The sequence below is a fragment of the Parus major genome, chromosome 28 (genome assembly GCF_001522545.3).
Source record: "Parus major isolate Abel chromosome 28, Parus_major1.1, whole genome shotgun sequence".
NCBI classification, from domain to species: Eukaryota; Metazoa; Chordata; class Aves; order Passeriformes; family Paridae; genus Parus; species Parus major.
In genome coordinates, this window is record NC_031797.1 from 28,253 (window position 1) to 50,580 (window position 22,328).

Genomic DNA, 22,328 nt, shown 5'->3' on the forward strand with positions numbered 1-22,328 from the left:
CTGGTGTCTAAAAAGCAATATCCTTTTCCAAGGGAAGAAACGAAAGGGTTTCAGCCTGTAGTTAAATCCCTGTTAAAGGCAGATCTTTTGGATCCGTGTGTGTCTCCCTATAACACTATTATCCTGCCAGTTATGGTGCACAGTACGTGGGGCTGTTGAGCCCAGGCACTCCACAGTGCCAGATCCTTGAACTGTCTTGAGCCAGGTTCCCTCCTCACATTGCTACTAAAGACTGGCTCCTATCAGGAGAATGGGAGGAGGTAGTAGGGGAAGCCACTGCAAAATTGTTCCATTTTCTGGGTGCAGGGGAGGCTTGGAGTGTCTAAAAGGAAGGCAGAGGTGATAGAGAGGTTGAATGTTAAGGGTATGTTTGGACTGAAGGCTTGGGGTGTGTTGGCACAGAAGGGCCCCAGGGAACCTTGGAGATTTCGTTGCCCAGGACTGAAGAGGAGCTGTAACAATTTTTAAAATGAATAGGTTTTTGCAGGACATGGATTAAGGACTTTTTATTTTGTGGCTTTTTAACCCAAGATAGTCCCAATTTGTTGTATAGATACTAGAAGAAAAGCAGAACGTAAGAAAATTAAAAGAAAGGTTGATTAATGCCCCAGATTTAGCTCTTCTAGGCCCAGGAAAGGAATTGGAATTGTATGTGGGTGGTTAACAGGGCCAAAAGAATTCTAGTGCTAAAATGTTTGTGAAGCAAGGGGGTGGCCCCACAGTTTGCTCTGATGGTAACTGAGACTCTGTTGTGTGCAAAATTGTGTAGCCAAGCTGTGTTAATTTGGCATGGCCTGGTTTGTTGGTAGCAGGAGTGTGGGACAGACAGGGGAGCTTTTTGGAGAATCTCTGATGGCTCTGAAGATGGACGTGCCGCTGGTCTAATTAGAGACGTTAGTAATGCCTCACATGTAACGACATATTTAAGAAGAAAATCAAAACAGCACACACGCAATTTTTTCCAGGAGCAGTAAAGCAATGCTGACAGGGGCCAGCTGTGCTGCAGGCAAAAGGGCAGGGGTGGCAGTGGTGGCTCCCCCTCCCAGTTCCCTGCATGAGGAGAGGCGTTCAATAGAGACAGCGTGACAGCAGCAGCACCACTGTGCAATGGCAGCAGGGCCGCATTGACAGCAGCAGAAACATGGTGAGCAATTCCCCAATGTGGAACCTAACTGAGATCAACTTCTTGGCACTGTGAGATCCTGCAGGAATCTTTGAACTAGTAAAACTTGTTGGCAGTGGTACCTAGAATCAGCAATTTTCTTCTAGTCAGAGAAGGGAAGGAGGTGAGAACATGTGAGGGAGAACAACATGGCGACACCAAGGTCAGTGGGAAAAAAGGAAGGGGAGGAGGTGATTCAAGCACCACAGCCAAGATTCCTCTGCAGGCCATGGTGAGGACTGTGGTGAAAAAAATTGTCCCCTTGTCATGCATGAAGTCCATGGGGGATGAAGAGCTCCATCCACTTGCAGCCCATGGGAAAAGTGCTCATGGTGGAGCTGGTGGATGTTAGAGAAAGCTGTGATCTAGTGGGAGACCTGAATAGAGAGGACCCCTGCTTCCAAAGTTAGAGAGCCCTTGCTTCCAAACCAGAGTAGCCTATCCTTAGGGGACTGCACCCCATGGATGAGCGACCTGTGCCACAACAGTTTTGGGATGACTGCCCATGGGAGGGAACACAATGCGCAGCAGAGCAGACTCTCCCTGAGAGAACAGAAGATGATTTTGAGTCACAAACTGACCAAAACCCCTACACCCTGTCTCCCTATGCTGTTCATGGGAAGGAGGGAGGGGCTTGAGAGGAAGAAAGGTGTTTTAATGGCTTATTTTACTTCTCATTATCCTCTTCTGACTCTGCTCATCTTTTTCCCTCTCCTTTGCCCAACTATAGCAGGAGAGGATAAGAGAATGACTCTTGTGGGTGCCTGGTCTTTGGCCAGTGTCAAATCATGACACATGGCAACTTAACCTTGAACACTACCTGAATCTGCAGTCTTACCTGCACTGGGTTTTTGGACATAACAAGTGCTACATATAGCTTTCCATATGCAGATAGCATTGGAGATCCTGTCACATGTCGATGGCATACCACAGTTCTGTGGAGACAGCAATGTTATTACAGATGTACATATATAGCACACCAGGGCTCAGCAGTGCTCAGACCAAATATACACAATTCCACACCATGTATGGTGTTTGGTCCCCTCCTCTTTAGTACAGGAGAGACATCAGCCAGGGGGGGACACTGCTGCAGGGGAAGGATGGACAAGCACTCACTGCTTAGGCAGATGCTAGGGGTACAAAGCACCTCAGCCTGGGCAGAAGGCTTTACACAGCCCACCAGGACTGTGTGGGGTTTTCATCCAGGCTCTTTTTTCTGAAAGCTGGCAGGAGGAGACACCACAGACCACAGTGGAGAGGAGAGACCCAGCAATGTCACTCCACCCTGCTGCTGGCCTAGCAGCAGTTGTAGCTGAAATTATTTAGAAGACACTCACAGCCCATACTGCATTTTTGAACATGCCCAAAAGAAATCCATTTGTTGCCTCTGACATTCACTCAGCTTCAGGCTACAGCCTCCCTATACACTCTTGCAGAAGAGGATAAAGAGCCACCAACAACTGCAGTAGAGCCAGTGTTTGTATATCCAGACCCCACTGGAGAACACACTGCACTTACTTTATGCAGTGACACCACTGCTTCAGCAGTGGGAATACAGATGCAAGCCAGGCAATATATAAAACACAAAAAAACAGGGGCAAGCCAGTCTTACTTGTTAACATGCTTCTGCTATCCTTCTGTTACTAAATCCCCCAACATCGTCAGGATAAGTAAAACCCTCTAACATAGTCTTTTCAGTGTAAATAAGTAAGGTATTAATTTATCCTTGGTCCAGAGGTATATGTATGGCCAAAAAAATTCCAACCTCCATACAGACATCAATACAAAACTTTTTTACTTATTTATACACTTTTAGCAAACAAAGAAATTAATGTTATTGGTTCTAAATTACATAACTTTTTCATAATTAGTATTCCATCTTCTATTGGCTGATGATTTCTTGCTTCTTATGCTAATTAGTCCATATTTTTAGTCTTTTTAGTATCTTTTTCCTCCAGTAGGGACTTTCCAACACATATACGGAGTCTTTGTTAGTCTCCTCTTTATCTTCTGGTTTCCGCAAAAGGTCCTTGTAATCCATAAATTCTGCAATCTAGATAACCAGCTTCAACAATGTATCTCTCTCTCCCAGGCTTTTTTCACTGAAGCATATCAGAGTTAGTTTAGCAAAATGTAAAGTTGCAGTAATTTTCCCAAGCTGTGTTCCCATAAAAGGAGCATATGACAACTTTACTAAATGCTGTCTAAAAGTGGTTTAAGACTAACTCACTACATGTAACTTACATACTGGTTACTATTCTTTTTTTTAATAATTAGAAGTTAATTAAACTATTAATTTAATAATTAGAGAAGTTATATAATTTCCAACAATTGGGTCTAGGAAATGGAGCAGCCAAAGCACACAGTTGTATCTGACTGTAAAAATGTAAAGTAAAAGGAAACAAAAAAGCCTGGGGAATCAGAGGCTCTATTTAAAATGACACCTCCTGTCTCAATCCCCAAAGAAGAGGGAAATGCATCTGCAGATGAGTACTCTAATGCAGTTACCATCACACATACCATTTGTAACTTGCATCTAAGCTTTGTCTATGAACCAGGAATGTTGTGTGGCCATTTCAACAGGTTGAAGACATTTCTCCTGACTCCAAAGGCAGAATGATGGACACTCCTTTGAGAGCAAAGGCTGCAACTCCAATGCATGATGCAGAGATCTGCATCATCTACCCTGGCTGCTGCCAGTGCCTCCATCCAGACAGAGCTGCCAAATGGAGGTGCTGCAATGAAGATCTCTTATTGCAAGAAGTGAATAAGTCTTTCTTTAGGGCAGGGACAGGCAGCAGATCTACCTGCAAAAGGTGTGCCCAGGTGGAGGACCACCTGTGGTAAGTGGTTGAGAAAGGCAAGAGGCAGTGAGAAAGCTGTATAGTAGCAGGAAGGCTGAGAAGGAGTTCTTTCCCTGGAAGGAGGGAGTTTGCTGGTTGCAAGCACAATTTGCAGTAGACCTTCAGCACAAAGCCAAACAGCAAGAGACTTCTCCAGTCTCACATAGAAGGGGAGAAGACCAAGAGAATACACACAGAAGGAAGGAGGGCCAGTGTGGAAGAATGAAACAGCAAGGACTTGAAGGAAGAATAGTCTTCCCCCAAAGCCACAGGTGCTCTTGCAGAACTTTGCCAGAAGACAGAGGTGCCCTTGAAGAACCTTTCACTGCTCTGCAGGAAAGACTTAGCAGGTGAGACACTGAAGATGAGTAAGGTAACCCCATCTACTCCCCATATAACAACTAGTAGGACAGCATGATCTGCTCCCCATATAATAATTATCACAACTAAGAGGGTAACTATAGGAGGAGACTCTGTTCTGAGAGGTATGGAGGCACTATTTACTGGTCTGCTGTACTCTCTAGATTATGCTGCTTACCATGGACTCATATCAGAGATGTCACTGAGAGACTACCATGCCTTGCACAGACCACCATTACCTGCTGCTGTTGTTTCATGTGCATGCCAGTGATACAGTCAAGAGCAGCCTGAGCAGCGTCAAGAAGGATTACAGAGCCCTGGGAGCAGCAGTAGCTGCTGACTCTGGAGCACAGGTAGTTTTTTCATCAATCTTCCCAGTCAAAGGGAAGTGGTTTGAAAGCCAGTTGAATCTGGGGAATCAACAGATGGTTACAGGACTGGTGCCACAGCCAGGGATTTGGCTACTTAGACTATCAGACTTGCTTTGAACAATCTGATCTACTGGGGGCAGATGGAGTTCATCTGTCAGAAAAATCAAAGAACACTCACAAACTTGCCAAGCTAGAGAAGAGGACTTTAAACTACAGTTGCTAGGGGAGGAGAGCTTGAGTCCATCCCACTCTTATCACAGACAACAAAAGATGTCCTGAGCCTCAAGGCATCCTGGTCCAGATAGGCCTGTATCCAGACACAAGTGCTTCTCCAGCATCATGGGCATAGTCATTTTATTACTACCTCAGCCCCTTCTCAGAAGCTGTGGCCAATGCTCCTGCCCATTTTCTCTTCAGAAGCAAATTGAATTATTTTCTGCAAATGCTCCTGCATATCCTAAGGGGAAAACTAGTTTGAGCGGCAGAACAAGCAGGATCCAGTGCAGATTGCATTGGGCCACAACCATGTGCTGCTGGGGCAATGCCTGCTGATCCTCGTTGACATTTTGCAAGGAGAGATAGTGATGTGGCAGTGCAGCCAAAGAAAGGGCTGTGTGAAAAGACAGGAGATGGGTTTGGCTGCTCAGGAAACCATAGTTCCCTTCCCACAACTGTGGGTGCTGATAGAGGGCTGGGCAGCTCCTTGCTAGCACTGACCCAGAGCACAGTCTGGTCTGTGGGCAGGAGGAGGCAGAGCAGCAGGAGAGCAAACATTGGAAGATCTACAGGTGAGTCACAGTGTTCACAGGGGCCTAGTTGCTCATGGAAGACACATCTGTGCACAGGAAGCTCACATGATTCATACTCCTACCCTCCAAATCTAGCAAAGGGCTCAGCTGGTGTTGGGTAAGAGCATATTCGGGGAAATTCTTCCAGCATACAATTTGTCTGGGTTGAGCTGGGTGTGGGTATGCTGGGACAAAAACACTGCAGAGGTATGGCTTGTATGTCCAGTGGTGAGGGCAGCAATGCTGCCCCAGTGTAGAAGGCATTGCTGTGAAGAGGCCCGTGAGTCAGTGTGAACTTTCATAGTTTCACACTATGAAAGAGAATGAGGATGGCAAAAGGGCCAAAATGTCATCTGCTGGTCTCCAAGGACAAGATGGCAGTAGGTGTGGGGTTCATCCCTCCCTTACACCATCACAGGGAGAAGCTGCAGAGCTCAGAGGTTGCCAGGGGGTCTGGCAACCAGTTTTGCTGCAAATGGTGCTTGCATGGGAATTGTGTGGGTGATGAATGTGTAGGTGCATGCCTGATTGCACCCACACCCCTCGGTTCTCCCCCTCCAGGCCATGCAGGTCCCTGCCCTGACCCTGGTCACTCTCCTGGCCTTGTTGTCCCCAGCCCAGCCCTGCCCCTCAGAGATGAACAAGGTCAAGGACCTCCTGGAGGTGAACTGCACAGGGAAGGCTCTCAGGGCAGTGCCCCCAGACCTGCCTGCAGATACAGGCATCCTACTTCTCAGCAACAATTACCTGGAGTCCCTCTCCACCGCTGCCTTTCTGCCCCTCACCCAGCTTCAGGACATCGACCTGGCCAACAATGGGCTGGTGGCTCTGCACACAGGGGCCCTGCTGCCATCCCTGAAGGAGCTGACCCTCTCCCACAATGCACTGGCAGCCCTACCCATCCTGGAGGGCCTGCCTGCGCTCACCCACCTGGCTGTGGCCCACAACAGCCTGGAGACACTGGCCCCGGGGGCTTTCCGCACAGTGCCACAGCTGCAGAATCTGGACTTGAGAGGGAACAAGATGCAGCAGCTGCCCTGGGAGGCCTTTGCAGGGCTGACAGCACTCAAGGAGTTGGACCTCTCAGACAACCTCCTGAAAGAGCTACCCAAGGAGTTGCTGCAGGACCTGCAAAAGTTGGAGACCCTCTGGCTCTCAGGAAACCAGCTGCAGACCCTGCCCACTGACTTTTTCCCAAAGGGGCGTCTCTTCATGTATGTTTTCCTCACTGAGAACCCCTGGAATTGCAACTGTGACCTGCACTACCTCCAGACCTGGATCCAGAAGAATGCTGACATTGTTTATCAGCCAGAGCGGGGCCTGGAGGAAACAAAGGTGGAGGTCGCACCTGAGAAGGTACTGTGCCACAGCCCTACTGAGCATAGGGAGAAGCCTATCATTCACTTCAAGCTTAACTGCAGCATTGTGGAGGATGCAGATGAGGAAGGAGGGGATGAATACAATTATGGGGAAGAAACAACAGAGAAAGGCACCGTGACCATCTTCCCCCCACATGGATTCATCCCCAAAGAGCACGCTACCATGCCCTGTGCTGTTACCTCATCTTGCCTTCCTACCCTCACTACCACAGGATCTCCCCTCACCAGACCTTCCTTCAGCACCCCTTGTACCTCCACCCTTTCCCCAAGCACTTTGCTTGTAATGCTGACAAGCATCAGAGCTCCCAGCACCACCACTCCTGTACCAGCCAGTCCCACCATGATATCCCCACAGAACCCCAGCACTGCTACCATTCTCACTGCTGCTACTACCATCACCCTGCACAGACCTGCCACCCTTGATAATGCCACCTCGCTGCCAACAGCTATAAGCAGAAACCCTTCTAGCACCAGTGGCCATCCTCAAACCACTCTTGCTGCCAGCACTATCTATGGTAGTCTCATGGGGTCCACTGGCACATTTCTCACTACTTCCACAGCAGTGCCTTCTACTGCCATGCAAGAAGCTTCTTCTATTGTCATATCTCCATCTCCTCCTCCGATGCTGGCCAACACCACGCTTTCCACTCATGCCACAACACTACCACCTCCCCTGGACACTAGACATTTCACCCAGCCTGCATGCTCCCCCCTACCTGCTCCTCCTTCCCTCTGCCCTTGCTCCATCCCAGGACAGGCTGTACCTGTGCTGCGTTTGCAGGCAGGTGGGGAGGGTCCACAGTGGGGGCAGTGGGTGCTGAGGCACTGCTGCCTGTTGCACTGGGTGCTCTACCTGGCTTCCTTGTTTGTGCTGGTCCTGACCATGCTGGCTCTAGCAGGTTGGATGGCATGGATGTGTCTGGTGGGAAAACCCTCCTGGCACCAGTCCTTGCAGACCCAAGAGGTGCGATATCCACTGCAGGAATGGAGGGAGTCAACAGGAAACCCTATGATGCATCTCAGCAGTTTCAAAATACCCCTCCAGCAACCCACATTCTGTACAATCAAGGAAGTGGACTTGTGCCCTGAGGTTACCTACTGCACAATTAAAGATCTGGGGATACAGCACAGTCCTCCTGCAAGTTACTCTTTCTGCACTACAAAGGAACTGTGGGTTCACCACAGTCCTCTGCACACATCAGTCAAGCCTTTTTCCAGGAAGCTGATGGTCACAGACCTTGGCTTCCTGAGGACCCCATCTGCTTACAGCCTAGACACAGGTGTCAAGGCCATTGGTGATGTCAGAGTGAAATATGCAGGTAACACCATGTAAATGATTCTGTACACCCAGAGAAAGAGATTGAGAGTCACGGTTCTGCTTTATATGCTTTGTTTTACAAGGGAAAGATCTACTTGCCTAGGGGGAAGTCATCCAGCTCCTTCCTCTAGTACTCTCAAACAGCCTGAGGTTTCCAGAGCTAAAATAATTACTTGGGTATTTGGCAGAGGAAAATAATGTCCTAAACTGACTGGGACTGTCACTGCCACACACTGGTTTTGGGGTAATTGAGGGCAAGCAGAATTTACATTGTGCTATGTTGCAACTGCTTCTGTTCAAATTATGCACACAAAGATGCAATATACTTTTCTACTCAGTGCCAGGTTCTTAATCACATAATAAATATTCTGTGCCTGAATTTAAAAGGGGTGCTGGCTTAATTTCACTGGACCTGCCACAAGTCGAGGCAGGGCACAGTGAATTAGAAATTTGTCTTCAGTATTTGGAAGAGTGAAGACAGGGAAGAAAAGTCCATGGAATCCCAGAATCCTAGAATATCCTGAGTTGGCAGAGACCCCTGAAGATCAAGCTCAACTCCTGGCACTGCACAGACACCAGCAATCCCACCCTGTGCCTGAGAGCATTGTCTAAACACTTCTGGAGCTCTGGCAGCCTTGCAGCTGTGACATTCCCTGGGGAGACTGTTCAGTGCCTGACGACGCTCTGGGAGAAGAGCTTTTTCCTAATATTTATCCATTGGGATGCCCTCATGACACAGCTCCAGTTGTTCCTGGGGTCAGAACAGAGCTGGCCCTCTGCCTTCCTTCAGGGGAGGTCTCTGCAATGAGGTCTCCCCTTGATGTCCTCCAGACTGAATATGTCAAATGCCCTCATTTGACTGCTACTCATACCCTTCCCCTCTAGACCCTTCCCCATTTCTGGCCTCCTTCGGATACTCTTTAACAGCTTTAGATCCTTCTTGTATCTCACATTCAAAACTGCACACTTATACTCCTATTCTTGACTTTGGCCCCAAATATGTGATTCTTTCCTGTGAAACTGAATCACATGGAAAAAGCATTCCACTGGCAGGTAATAAGGAAAGTGCAAGTGTTGATGCCTCTGCATGACCAATTATGGATGGCCAGATATGAAGGAGTAGGGTGGGAGGCTTTGAAAGGCAATGGATGTGACTTGTAAGGAATTACATGAGAACAAAGCACTCCAGAGATGGCCAAAATTTTGTGATCACCTGTCTACATGTCACTCAAACATTTAGGGAGGTGTGACAAGGAGGCAACAGTCACCATTGGTGGGGCTTGAATGGCTTGCCCCAGAACTGGTGCATAAATGCAGCAGCTGTATCCTATAAATCACTTTTCTAGCCTGAAATGCAGTTCCAGTTCTCATTGCCCCAAATGTATTGTCAAACTGCTGTGAGTCAGTGTAGCCTTCTGCCAGATTAATTACTGGGTTCAACGGTGGAAACATGTGCCTGTGCTGACCAGTGTAAGTATGTCTGCTCGATAAAGTCTGCTGTGCAAGTATGTCATGGACATACACACACTGTAAGGAGCCACTTGTCTGTCCTCTAACCACACCATCCTCTCTATCCCTGTTTCCTGGGACAACAATGAGGCAAGCAGCTTCAGTGCTGGCACAGTCTGAAGACCCAAACAGTGGGGCACAAACATTTGGGAGGCAGAGCTGTGGAAAAAGATCTGTGTATCTTGGTAGACAGAAAGGTGAACAAGGTCCAGCAGTGCACTTGGCAGCAAAGAGAGGGCAACAAAACCTGGTCTGGGTTAACAGAGACAGGCCAGCAGGCCAAGGGAAGTGATTACCCCCTTCTCCTCAGAACTCTTTAGACTACAACTTTTGGCCATCTTCTACACATCTGAAGCCACCCAGTTCCCTCCCCACAGGCACTACTAGTACTCCAGCATTTCTCAGAATCTCATTACCTTTGCCTCTCCTTGCAACTCCTTGCTGGAATTCTCCCACCTCTTCACACAACAAGCAGTCCAGGTCACTCCAGGAATCCAAGACCTCTCAAAACCACCTAGGAACCCCAGGATCCTCTATTATACCCCACCATCAACCCCCACAAATCCTGGCACCACCAGGACCCTATTCCCCCAGGATCCCCTATGCACCCCAAGATCCTTCTCTAGTCCTGAGACACACACACACATACACCCTTGTGCCCAGAGAACCCAGGCACACAGAGCCCGTGCCCAGCACCACCCACCCAGGACACCCAGGTCACTGGTCTCCTGCTCTCCTGTTCCTTGTGAGAAGCACCTGGATGTATGGGTTCCCCACCAGAAACAATAAGACCCAGACAGACAGTTTAGGAAGCACTTTTATTCAACCCAGGTGAGGGGGAATATTGGGGGATTCCCAGCTCCCAGTGAAGGGCTCAGACAAGGGGATTGATATTCCTGGAGGCACAGGGCTACAGTGTGGGGAATCTTTAAGTTCATAGGTTCACAACAGTCTAGCTCATGTACCCTGAGGGTGAAGGGTTGCTGGAAACCACAGGAGAAACCTGGGAGAGGGATCTGGACACTTTTGTCTCATAGTGGTATCCATAGATGCTACTTGGCTATCCCAGTATTGGATGCAGAGAGTATACCCTAAGCATTATTGGGAGTTTCAGTTGATCTCAAGGGGTCCTTAAGGCAGCTGGGGGCACGCAAGGCAGGAGGTACAGTGAGAACACAGGCTTGTAGGTCAGTATATGCATGGGGCAAGGTGCCGCGGGTGATCCAGCGCCGGGTACCTGGTTGGTAGGCATGAATCAAGTGCGTGTCCTGGTAGGTCTCATGACTGTACCCTCCCAGTACAAGCAGCTCCCCTCCCAGCACAGCTGCACCTCCAACTACATGTGCACGGGGGAGAGGACTGAGGAGGACCCAGATGTTCTGCTTGGGGCTGTAGACCTCAAAGGTCAGCTGGTCCCTGTAGCCAGTCTGCCCAGCCCGCTGACACAGGCCCCCAGCCACATAGAGCTGCCCACCTGCCTCCTCCATGATGTGGCCAGCTCGCTGGCCATTCATGGGGGCCAGGAATGTGACAGGTGCACCTGGGACATAGCGGAGCAAGGATGCCTGACACTGGTATGCTTCATCACAACCACCTGACACGTAGAGCTCACCATCCAGGGCACATGCTGCATGCCCACACAGAGCCATTGGCAGGGGCTGGCACCTCCTGGGCAAGGAAAGAGGGATGGGTGAAGGACAGGTTAAGCAGGGTGTCCTGCAGTGACTGACTACCTAGGGGTTCCCTGGTGAGCCATGGCTTCTCTGACCACTCAGAAGGCAACACTTGCCAGCATCCAATGAGCTCCAGTGGACAACATCAGGTGACACAGAATGGATGCCGCAGGGGCATCACTATTCAACACTTTGTAGTTACCACACCATCAATCAACCATGGTGGACTCCCTCAATGGACAACCCTGGCCATCACCCCATGAACATTCTGCCTATGAGAGGAATCAAACTACTTTTCTCATTGGCAGATGGCCAACAAGACCAACAATGACTACTGGCTAAAAACCCAAACCCACTAGGCAACACTAGCCAACAGCCAGTCCCCAAGGGACATGGTTATTCAACACGCAGTAGACTTCTCTCAAATACCACTGCGAGTCCATCCTCCACTGGAGGTTTAGTGACACAACGCACTCAGTGGGCACCATGGCCAAAACAAGGGGCTCTGAGAGAAAAGGGAAACTAGGCATCTGCTGGAGCAGCCTCACCTCCAGGTGTCACTGGCCAGGTTGTAGCACTCCACAGTGTCTGTGCAGTAGAGCTCCCCTGAGCTTCCCCCCAGGGCATAGATGAAATTACCAAGTGCCACAGCAGCAAAGTAGCTTCGTCCACATGTCATACTGGCCAGACGCTCCCAAGAATCATCCATAGGCTGGTACCTGGGTTTGAGAGGCAAAGGGGCAAGAAACTACCTGTTACCTACAACACCATGAGCTGATGTTGGCACCGCTAAGGCCAACAACCTACCCACAACTTGCCATAATGTCTTGGGTCACATGGTCACCTTGCAGGGGAATATCCCCTCCTTCTGGACAATATCTAATCCATAATGTCTTGGGGTATCTCCATAGAATCCTCCTGCTCCTACTCCCAAAAAGGCTGTACCCCAGAGTAGGAGGGCACCTCTGAGTCCTACACCCAACCCTTCCCAGAATGACTTGGGGCCACTTGACCAGCTGCAATGCCACATTGTCTTGGATCCACAGGGAAGCTCTACCTCTACTTCTACCAATACCTCCCACAATGCCCTGGCGCCACATGGCAACTCTAAGTCCTCTGTAGCTCTCACCTGTAGACACTGGCTAGGGTGTCATGGACCCCGTAGTAGTGCTTTCCACCCAGGACGTAGAGGTTGTTGCCCACCACAGTTACAGCATGACGGAAGCGTGGGCCATCAGGAAAGTGTCCCAGTGCCCGCCACTCAACCTGCTTCACCAGCCCCACAGCACTGAGGTAGCGGTCTGCAAACCAGAGGTGTCTGCTGGGCTTCCGGGCAGCCAGGTTGCCCTTTACTTTGTCTCCACCACAAACCACCAACACCTCCTGCAGGGAACGTACCCGACATGGCAGCTGGGCCATAGGGGCAAAACTTGCTATCATGAGCTCACGGAGGACCTTTGGGTCAGCTACCCCTGCAGTCACAGATGGGACCTTCTTCAGCTCCAGGCTGGACATGAGGGCAAAGCGAACAGATGACAGGATCTCTTTGGCTAGATCCTCCCGGCCATCTCCATTGGCCATAAGCCACCGAGATGCTGCTTCCAAGGTTTCCAGTTCATGGAGAACATTGAGACCATCAGAGCGGAGGAGGCGGATGAGAAGATGTGCAGGAAGATCCAGGAAGGACGGTGTAACCACCACACAGGGGAAGGTGGCCAGGATGTAGTTCTCTGCTACACGGACCACCTCATCCAACCCATAGGCCACAGCAAAGGCCAGTACATCAGGGACAATTTCTGGGGTCAGGCCATGGGTGAAAACATCCAGGCAGAGAGTGAGGAGCCCCCAGGCCTGGTAGCGCAGGGAGGTCTCAGCTGCCTCCAAGACCATGGGCCATGGCCCTGCCACAGCTCCTGTGTAGGCAAAGGAGAGGAGGAGACGCAGTTCGGCTGGGGACAGCCCTGTGACCAGCGGGTCAGCAGGGTCGTGGGTGGCCTCCCGCATGGGGCAGGTGAAAAGGGCCCGGAAGAAGTCACAGGAGCAGCTCAGGGCCAGTCGCTGAACTAGGAGGAAGGAGGAATAATGGTGGGAGGCAGCAGGGACTCTGCACTGTGCAGCCCCCAGAACTCAGGTGTTGTGGCCCCACACCCATCAAAGCCCCAGCTCTGCCAAAGGGAGCAGCCCTGCAGGCACTTCTGGAACCTGATCCCCAGTTGGAGCTGCAGTATTATCCCCACCAGAGAACTTGGTTGTCCCAGAGCACCCTGTCCCACTCCTCAGCCCCTCATAGGGGACCCCCACCTCCTGCCCACCTGGGATGACCTCATTCCCTGCCTGGAGCTGGAGGTCACAGCCCACACCATTGGCATGGAGCTGCTCCATGGCTCTTAGTGTCTCCCACTGCTCCTCCAGGGGCTTAGGACCTTCTTCCTGGCGGTCAGTCTCCAGACGCAGGGCACAGGCAGCCACCAGCCGGGAGGCACCTAGGGCCCGGGCAGCCTCCTCCACCTCTTTCAGTCGGCCATAGGGCACAATTCCCCCATAGGCAAAGGTGAGCACAGCCCGCCAGCCCCACAGCGTGGCCCCAGGTGGCAGGGGGACATGGGGTGGAGGATCTTGGCGGAGTTGTGTGGTCCTGCCCTCCAGGAAGCGGTGGAAGAAGGAGCTGATGGAGGCCAGGACCACAGCATGGGCCATGTCACCCTCTGGGCCCACAGTCACATCCACCAGCTGTCCTGCAGTGCGGAGTTGGTCAGCCACAGCCAGGAAATGCCCAGCGTGAGCCCCATCCCGCAGGCTCCACTGGTCTGGGGCTGGCCCCTCTGCAACCCACATCTTGCCTGTGGAAACACATGGAGCAGGGTGTCAGGATGCTGTCTCCACAGCTGGAGTCTCTAGCCAATGGCAGGAGTACTGGCTGGGGACATAGGGTCTTGCTACTGGCACTGCCACATAGCAAAGCCACTGGATCCACCACCAAAACCTCTATCCCACAGCCAGGGCCACCAGCCTCTGCTACTACTCCATTACTGAATTGGATGCTTCTTGGCAAAACTGCAGCTACATAGGTGACAACAGCAGCCCATTTCACTGCCCCATAGCTGAGCCTGATCTCCTCACCTGCCTCATCTCTGAACCCCTAGCATGAAGCTACTGCCCCACAGCCAAAACTGCTGCCCCACAGTTCAGGCCACTGTCACCATTCAGACCTTCAGTCCTATAGCACACACAAGCAAACCCTTCCTCAGCCATTGCCCCATAGCTGAAACTACTGATGGTCCAACAGCAACCAAGCCACTGGCCCCCAAGCAAAGCACCTGCACATCTACTTAGTGCATGGCAATGCCTGCTGTGCACTGCCTGTCTTATGTCACGCTGCCTGTCACATGTTGTGATGCATTATCCTGCTAGCTGTCTGCAATGTTTCATGTCATGCATGCCCCCCTGCACCAAGTACTGTCAAGGTGTGCTGATCCTCATGACATTGCTGCCACCCCTTGCCCTCACTGTCTTGCTCACTGTTTGCACAGTGTTGCTTGTCCTCACTCAGGCCACACACTTTGCAGCCCAATGAAGAGCTTGCTGTATGCCATGCCCCCTGCATTACTGTGTGGCCTGTTATGCTATGCCGTGCACTCGTCCCCCTTACCGCCTGCTGCTGCTCTGCAGAACTCCTGTGACCCTCTAGGAATGTGCCCGGGTAATTATAGACCGGAAAGAACACGTGACACCAGCCAGAAGCTGGGAGAGGCTCAGGCAGAGGGAGGTCCAAGGCCCCAGAGTCCCCAGGCTGGGACAGTGGGTCACTGAATTCTCTGGGCCAGCTGAGGCTGATGGGAGCTTCCATAAACCACATGCTAACCCTGGGCAGGTCCTGCTGGGGATCCTTGGTCCCTCAGCCCCTCTCTAAACCTTATTCTTTTCCAGAGCGCAGGGTGAAGCAGAGTCCCCTCCTAAGCCCTCAGGTAGGAGGCACACAGTTGTCTGCTCCCCCAACCCCATAAGGGGTTGATATGTCTACCAACACCTGCTGTGCTCCTGAGCTGCAGCCCAGCCCCACTGGTTTCCAAAGAGCTGGGAATCTCAGCTCCAGGAGCACATGGAGACAGCCAGCCCCTTGGCCCAGCCTCAAATGCCCCCAGGACCACTCTGCAGACACCCAGGACCCCACCAGCTCACACAGCACATACCAGAGGTGTGACTGTGTCCCAGTATCACCATCTCCTCATCTTGTCCCCTCCCCTCACACCCCACATTCCCCTCTCTGCAACCCCCATGCCTACATTCCCTGTCTCTGTAACTCATGCACCCATCCCCTAATGTACCATCTCTGTACTGCACTATTCCTACATATCCAGTTGGATCCTGTGTCCCCAAAGATGTTTTCACATCCTCTACAAGTCCATTTTTCAGCACTTATTCTGCCCGTGAGATTTTTTTTCCTATCTAGTTAGAATTTCCCTATTTTGTTATTTCCCACCCTTCACTGCACACCTGAGCCTGCACTTTCTGTAGCCACTAAAATGTGAAAAACTGCTATTAGATCTTGACCTTTTCTCCAGACAAAAGGATCCAGTTCTCACCTGTCTCTGTGCATCCTCTGCCTCCATGCTCTCCACCTCTTTAGTGGGTTTGCAGGACACACTTGCCTGTTCATAGAAAATTCAACCAGACACAGCTATAAGTGACATGCTCCAGTTCTCAGCTGGTGTTCAGGGGTCCCTCAGGTATTCCTCAATTTCAACCATGAAGCACTTAGCTCTAGACTTCCTGAAAGACTTTTTGGAAAATGATCCCAGGCTCCCAAACAACTTGTGGGCAACCCACGACTTCTTCCCCACTTTCCCCCATCTTCAGCTCATAGCCAAGCACTTCTTCAGAAGTTTTGGCTCCAGACCCTCAGATGGGCTCAGTGCAGTGTAATCCCACTCCTTGTCAAGAAGCCCCGCAGGGCCCACTCAACCACAAGGACCTCACTGAAGCTACAGCGTAGTGCTCATGCATGTGCACACAATATCAAGACATGGAGGCAAAGTAACTTGTGCACAGAAATTGCAGCTGGACCAGAAGATGCCACTTCCCCTTCAGTAGCTCCAGCTTTCTGCACCTCAGCCCAAATGTCGGGAAACAACTGCATGACAACACAATGTTGTGACTGCTGAAATGGACCAAATTTTTATTACAATACATCCTAAGTACATACAGCATTTGGATGCCAGTTTACGGAGGGGGGAAAGGTGACATTTACAGCTTGGGAGGTCCCGTCAGCCTCCAGCCCTCCTTGTTACCAATCTTCATGAGAGCTGCAGTGATTCCGAACCCCAGACATGCTGTGGTGCCAGTGAGGTAACTGTGAGCTGAAGAAAACACATCAAACCAGAAAAGACCCATTAAGGCACAAATTCTTTGCAATAGATCTTGATAGATTGCCATTTTTCGTAAGTCCCTTGACCATCAGCAGCATTGTCTGGCCAGAGAAATTGGAAAAGTGGCCTTTTTATATAATTGAGTTTTCACACTTATGGCTTGCAATTTGAAATATCAATTTCAGTAATCCACTGCCCCATCCCCTTAAGTGGGCAATCTTAAATGGCTCAATTAAATGAAAAAAATAACAAATACTGCTCTGAACTCTCATCAGCTCAGCAGCTAGGACAAGTAAAGATCAATTGTATTTCACCACAATTACAACTTGAATAAATCCCTCACTTCTTTAGGTTCAACGATGAATGTCTACAGAAAACAGAGCTATGTCAGTATCTGCATGAGCTGTTTAAGCTTTACAAGGTGCTATAGGAGCAACAGCAGCAGCACACAGCTTGTCCCTCAGACTGTGACAAATTCACAAGGCAGATATTAGATTGTACTTGCTGTCTAAAATGAATCACATTTGTTGCCAATAAAACATGGATTTGCACAACTATATTTTTCCTATCCTGCAACTTTAAGATATAACTGGTAGCTCTTACTGGCAGTATTGAATCAGCTCTCCTTTCATTCTGTGTATCACTTCATGTTCCCTTTGGTGACCTGGCCTCCTGCAGCCATATTTATTTTAGCAGGCCCATACAATGCCAGTGAAACTGGTACGAATAGAGGCTGAGATGAATCGTTACCAAAGAAGCCTGATATCAACATCCTTTAACATTTTCCTCCAACAGAAAAGTTTCTAAAACCAGCAAGGGCACATTTCAACAGAGGCATTGTCCACAGTTACCTCTCACTCCCAAGACAGCTCCTGCTGCACAGCCACCTATGAAATAGTTCAAAGGATCCTCTGGTTCTTCCCGGACTTGGGCACTGAGACAGGTACTTAAGCCAAACACAGCTCCCAGTGTAGCTGTAAACAAAAAGTAAAAAAAATAGCAAAATCCCCAAGGACCAGAGAATTCACAGAGAGCATGATTTCAATATTCACCGTAACTACAATGGCAAATGAAGCAAGATCAGTTTCCCATTTCCCAGGGACATCCTATCCCAGCTGCTGCAATGAGACAGCATTCACCCAGTCCCACACAGCCTCCCTGGGTTTCTCCCCCTGCACCACATGGATACTGCTCAGCTGTGAGCTGGACCCTCCAAGCACCCTACAGCCACTGCCACCAAACAGCACTGCATCCTGCTGGGGTATCACCTAACAGCCCTTTCCAACAAGGAGATGGGGCACCCCTGACAGCTAGGAGTACTGGAGGGGAGAAGTGCTGTCTGTGCAGCCACCTCCTCTGCTTTGCCTGACTCTGCACTGTAACTGCCCTCAAGTCCCTGTGAAACCACCTCACAGCACCAGGCAGAGCAACCCCAAGGGCTCTGCTCTCCCTGCACGCTGCTAGTCCTGGCACTTTCCTCCTCTGCCTGCCTAGAGTTCACAATGCTTCCTGGATAGTAGAAAAATGAATTGAGTTTGTACATTATTCTTGTTTGTAAACTGAAATTGAATTAAGAATTTTGACCTGAACTACAAAACTTCGAAGTAAAAGCATCCTGTCCACTCAATTACACACGTGGTCCCACTGGTGGACCCTACACTGATATAATGCAAACTTTGGCAAAGAGCTGTGTCAAGAAAATCTGGGTTTGTATCTAATACAAACTCTTGATCATGAAACATGAAACTGTCTACCAGGCACCATCTGCAGATTTCAACTCATCTTTCTTGGGAACAACAAAAAAGTCCAGGATAAAAATTTTTAATCCCTGTATAAAACCAGCAGCTCCTGTTACAAATCTATGCAGAAAATTTATTATGCTGAAGTCAAAATCAACTGAAAAGAGCACTGAAGAAACAACACCCAGACCTAGGACTGTGTTTCAACTCTCCTGCTCTCTTTGGAGAGGTCTCTGTGGACCAAGGCATCTGTTGGCAAAATGTACAGCTTAAGGTATTGCCCCTGATCAGCAGACAAGTCAAACCCTTCCTTGGGTATGAAACTAGTAAGAGGACCCAATATGTCTGTTTAGGATTAAAGGATTTCTTGAAATCACAGTTGATTACAAGATCCAGTCCTTTCATAATGACCTCAACTTGTTAGAGATGCCATATCCTGGTTTAGAGTCAAACTACTCAAAAATGCAAACCTGGACTGACTGTGCCCCAGCTCAGAGCACCAGCACTTGGGGAGAGGCGGAGGTGGCACAAGCCATTGAATTAGACTGAAAATAAAAGTCTGCTAAGAAAACTGCACTTGACAAGGGGCAGATGGAGCTTCAACCGTGCAGCCCCTTCAGCTCCCTGCTCCTCTCATCAGCATTCACTTTCTCTTCCAAATACAATTCAAGACAACTACATGGTTTCTTCTTGTCTATAGAACATGACAGGAAAACCCCCACGTTTATTTTCCTTTTGCCACCAAAAACATTGCATTGTTCTTTAGCAAATGCAGTTTATTAAACATAATGCCTAAATATATTAAGTAAGAAACCTACATTTGCTTACACTGTGTTGTTGCCCACAGACTGAGTATTCTAGAAATATAGAAGGAAAATGTACTTTTTACTCTAGATTGAAAAAAGAAATGCTACTTGACCTGCAAATCAAGGATATGTCTTTCCATTTCAGTTTTCTGCGTTTTTGCTAAACAACGACCCAGGGCCGGTGGAGGAGAGAACCACCGAAACGTGCAGGGGCAGAGGCAAGCGTAAAAGCGAGGGCGCACCCAGACCGGGCAGAGGCGAAGCTGGAGCCCCTGCGGCTGGTCCCACCCTATAGTTACACTGTCGAGGGGCCCGGCTCTTACCCATAGTGACACTGTCTGCCGCCGCCGTCTGCAACGCGGCCAGAGCCGAGCCGGGCCGCAGCAGGATGATGCGATACGCCGCCCCGACCAAGCCTGCAACACAGCACTGCGCGTCATTGCCCGGCTCCGGGTCCCGCTAGGCCGCCCCCCCGTGTGCCCCTTTCCCCCCCGGTGCCCACCCGCGGCCGCGCCCACGCGCGTAGCGAGCCAGGTGCGCTGCGGGCACTGCTCGCCCTCGGGCCCGTCCCAATAGCCCGCCATGGCGGCAAGGGCATGAGCGACGTATCGCGAGAGGACGCCGCGGCCCCGCTTCGCGAGGAGGCGAGGCCAGGAACCGTCCCGCGGGCACGCGCGTGGTGAGCGCGGCGGCCCCGCCCCCTCCGCTCCCCCATGGCGGAGAGCCGAGCGCCCCGGGCAGCGCGGGCCCCGCAGCAGCCGCTGCCCGACCGCACCTGCACTGGCCTAAGGGATTTCTGCCTCGCGTTCCCAGTTGCCCCACCCGCGGCTATCAGGCTTTTTGCCGAAATCCGGGACTCTGACTCTGCCGTTTGTCTTTGCTGGCTGCTTGCGGGGCGGAGAGATCTGTATCGTTTGTTGTATTGTTGTTTTTTACATTTTTGTTTATTGTTTTATTGTGTGTTTTACGTTTTTTGGGGGGAGGGGTTGTTTTTTGTTTGTGGTTTGTTTCGGGTTTTTGTTTGTTTGTTTTGGGGTTTTTTGTTAGGTTTTGGGGTTGGTTCTTTGGGGATTTTTTGGTTTTGTTTTTTTTGGGGGGTTGAGTTTTTTTGGTTTTTGGGGGGGTTTTTTTGGTAGGATCTACAACTCTTACATAATGGAACTTGAAATATTTTTAATGAATTTACAAAGTTTCTGTTTTAATTCTCTCTCTGTGTTGTGAAAAATGATGTTCACGTTCCTGGTAAAATTTAACAGTTAATAAAAGACAATAGGAAACAAAAATAATAAAGCAAAGATTAACGGCCAGGTGCTTGGCTTTCTGCCAAGAGCACACTAGCTATTTCAGAGACACTATATATTTTTTCTATTGCATCAGCAATATTCAAACAATTATACATATTTAAACTTTTCCTTAAACTAGTTTACATACTCTAAGAACTATTTAGCATGACTCCTCCTCAACACCACCTTTTTAGAGCATGTGCATTTCTTGGCTGTGTTTTTAGTCTGTTCTTATTATCACCTCCAGTTTGGATTTTGGTCCATGTTTTCTTCAGACAGTAGGTGTTGATAACTGGCATATCAGTAGCAAGGGTCTTCATCATATATTTGTTGGATGTTATCCCAACCAAGCAGGCAGTTCAAGCTAACTATCAGCTATTGCGCTACTATGCCTAAGTTTAGTTAATAGAAATAAATACTATACTAAAATTACTTTATATGTATAACATCCATTTCAATCTTTTGCAAAAAGCCAATATTATATGTATTTATAGCAGAGTCTATACTGCTGTATGGCCCAGTCTCCTGAAATAATAAAGATGCTTTGACACAGGCTATAGGGATGCTGTGTACATTGATTTTTCTAGTTGTTCATAGCACACTAATAAAAAGACAACTCTCTACTGTGCCTTCTTGGTGATGTATGGAAAATCATGCAATGAAAAGCCAATGTCCACAAGGGAGACAGAAGCCTTTCAACTTTACTTGAATAATGGGAAGAGAGTCCACTGGGGCACGTGCCCATGAAATTTCCTTGAGGAAAAGGGCGCAGCCTCCTTTTATCCTAAACTTCCAGCCACAGGTTGCCCTCTTTCTTTCCCCATTGGCTGAGGAAGGTACAGCCTTCCCAATCTGCCTACCCGATATCCTCCCTTGAACCTGTCACTTTACCCCAAAGTTCAGAAGTTCAAGCTTGTGCAGAGTCCCCCATTTGTCTTTTTGAGGACACAGCCCAGGCTGTCTGGGCTCTGTAACAAACCTGCTGCTTGAAGTTAGTAGAGATATTAAGACCCATTTCAAAGATGTCAACTCCCATACCCTCACCCATTGAATTGGTTTGTAAAGGCATTAGCACACACTTCCCTATCATGGACATCCCTTCAAGCAAAACTCTTCCAGTTGTATTGCAGACTCTTGAAATTTCAAAACTCGAAGATCTGAGTGAACGAGTCTTCAACTGTATTGTTCTTAGCTCAAGCTCTCTCACCTACCTCTTTTCCCTGTATGTGAAGCATATTAAATACTTGACTTCTGCATTTTTCAGTATGCTGAGTCCCACACAGTACCTCTTCTCTGCAACAGCAGCTCAAAACAGCTGTAGTTGGATGCTACTGCTCTGTTATCCAAAGGAATTTTCTGTAGCGCTGGATCCTGCTGGCAGTAAAGTCAGGGCTTCACAAGCCCTGGCAGCAGGGCAGAAGGGGCATGGCCAGGGTTCGGCAGTTGCGCTAGGTTGCATCACACGGGAGATGTACTGGGGTGTGCTCACAACACATCAGGCAAATCACCTCCTTTCTAGAGCTGTCTCAGCGCCAGGAGGACCTGGTGTGGAGTGTATTCACAACAGAGGGCCTTCCACTGTCCCTCAGCTTGGGCACTGCTTCTTCTGCATCCCAGACAGCTTGCTGTTCTTACACACAGAACCAATGCCACCATCGGGCACTCGCTAGTGCCTTAATAAAGGAAGCATCTTTTAGAACAGCTTTGCCCCTTCTCCAAAGCTCTTCCTAA

The 22,328-nt window shown here is 49.5% G+C and overlaps 3 protein-coding genes across 4 annotated transcripts; 1 reads left to right on the forward strand and 2 right to left on the reverse strand.

The window, feature by feature from the left end:
* The first annotated feature begins 5,437 nt into the window (after positions 1-5,437).
* On the forward strand, positions 5,438-8,607 carry LOC107215352 (platelet glycoprotein Ib alpha chain-like). Its single transcript, XM_015651460.3, has 2 exons — positions 5,438-5,524; positions 6,086-8,607. Exon 2 carries the CDS (start codon positions 6,089-6,091, stop codon positions 8,234-8,236), a length of 2,148 nt encoding a protein of 715 aa, XP_015506946.1. The 5' UTR covers positions 5,438-5,524; positions 6,086-6,088; the 3' UTR covers positions 8,237-8,607.
* A 1,922-nt stretch (positions 8,608-10,529) lies between these two features.
* KLHL33 (kelch like family member 33) lies at positions 10,530-14,677 on the reverse strand. Of its 2 annotated transcripts, XM_015651987.3 has the most exons (5): positions 13,716-14,677; positions 12,533-13,466; positions 11,952-12,122; positions 11,205-11,398; positions 10,530-10,967 (listed from the first exon to the last, which is right to left on the reverse strand). In XM_015651987.3, exons 1-5 carry the CDS (start codon positions 14,236-14,238, stop codon positions 10,822-10,824), a joined length of 1,968 nt encoding a protein of 655 aa, XP_015507473.1. In that variant the 5' UTR covers positions 14,239-14,677; the 3' UTR covers positions 10,530-10,821. The 2 variants fall into 2 exon arrangements, with proteins under 2 accessions (XP_015507473.1, XP_033376059.1); XM_033520168.1 differs by having other exon boundaries at positions 10,530-11,398; positions 13,716-14,243.
* A 1,875-nt stretch (positions 14,678-16,552) lies between these two features.
* NDUFA11 (NADH:ubiquinone oxidoreductase subunit A11) lies at positions 16,553-19,939 on the reverse strand. The gene is made up of 4 exons (XM_015651989.3): positions 19,817-19,939; positions 19,638-19,730; positions 17,621-17,743; positions 16,553-16,760 (listed from the first exon to the last, which is right to left on the reverse strand). The coding sequence occupies exons 1-4, from the start codon at positions 19,896-19,898 to the stop codon at positions 16,648-16,650; spliced, it is 411 nt and encodes a 136-aa protein (XP_015507475.1). The 5' UTR covers positions 19,899-19,939; the 3' UTR covers positions 16,553-16,647.
* Positions 19,940-22,328: the final 2,389 nt, after the last annotated feature.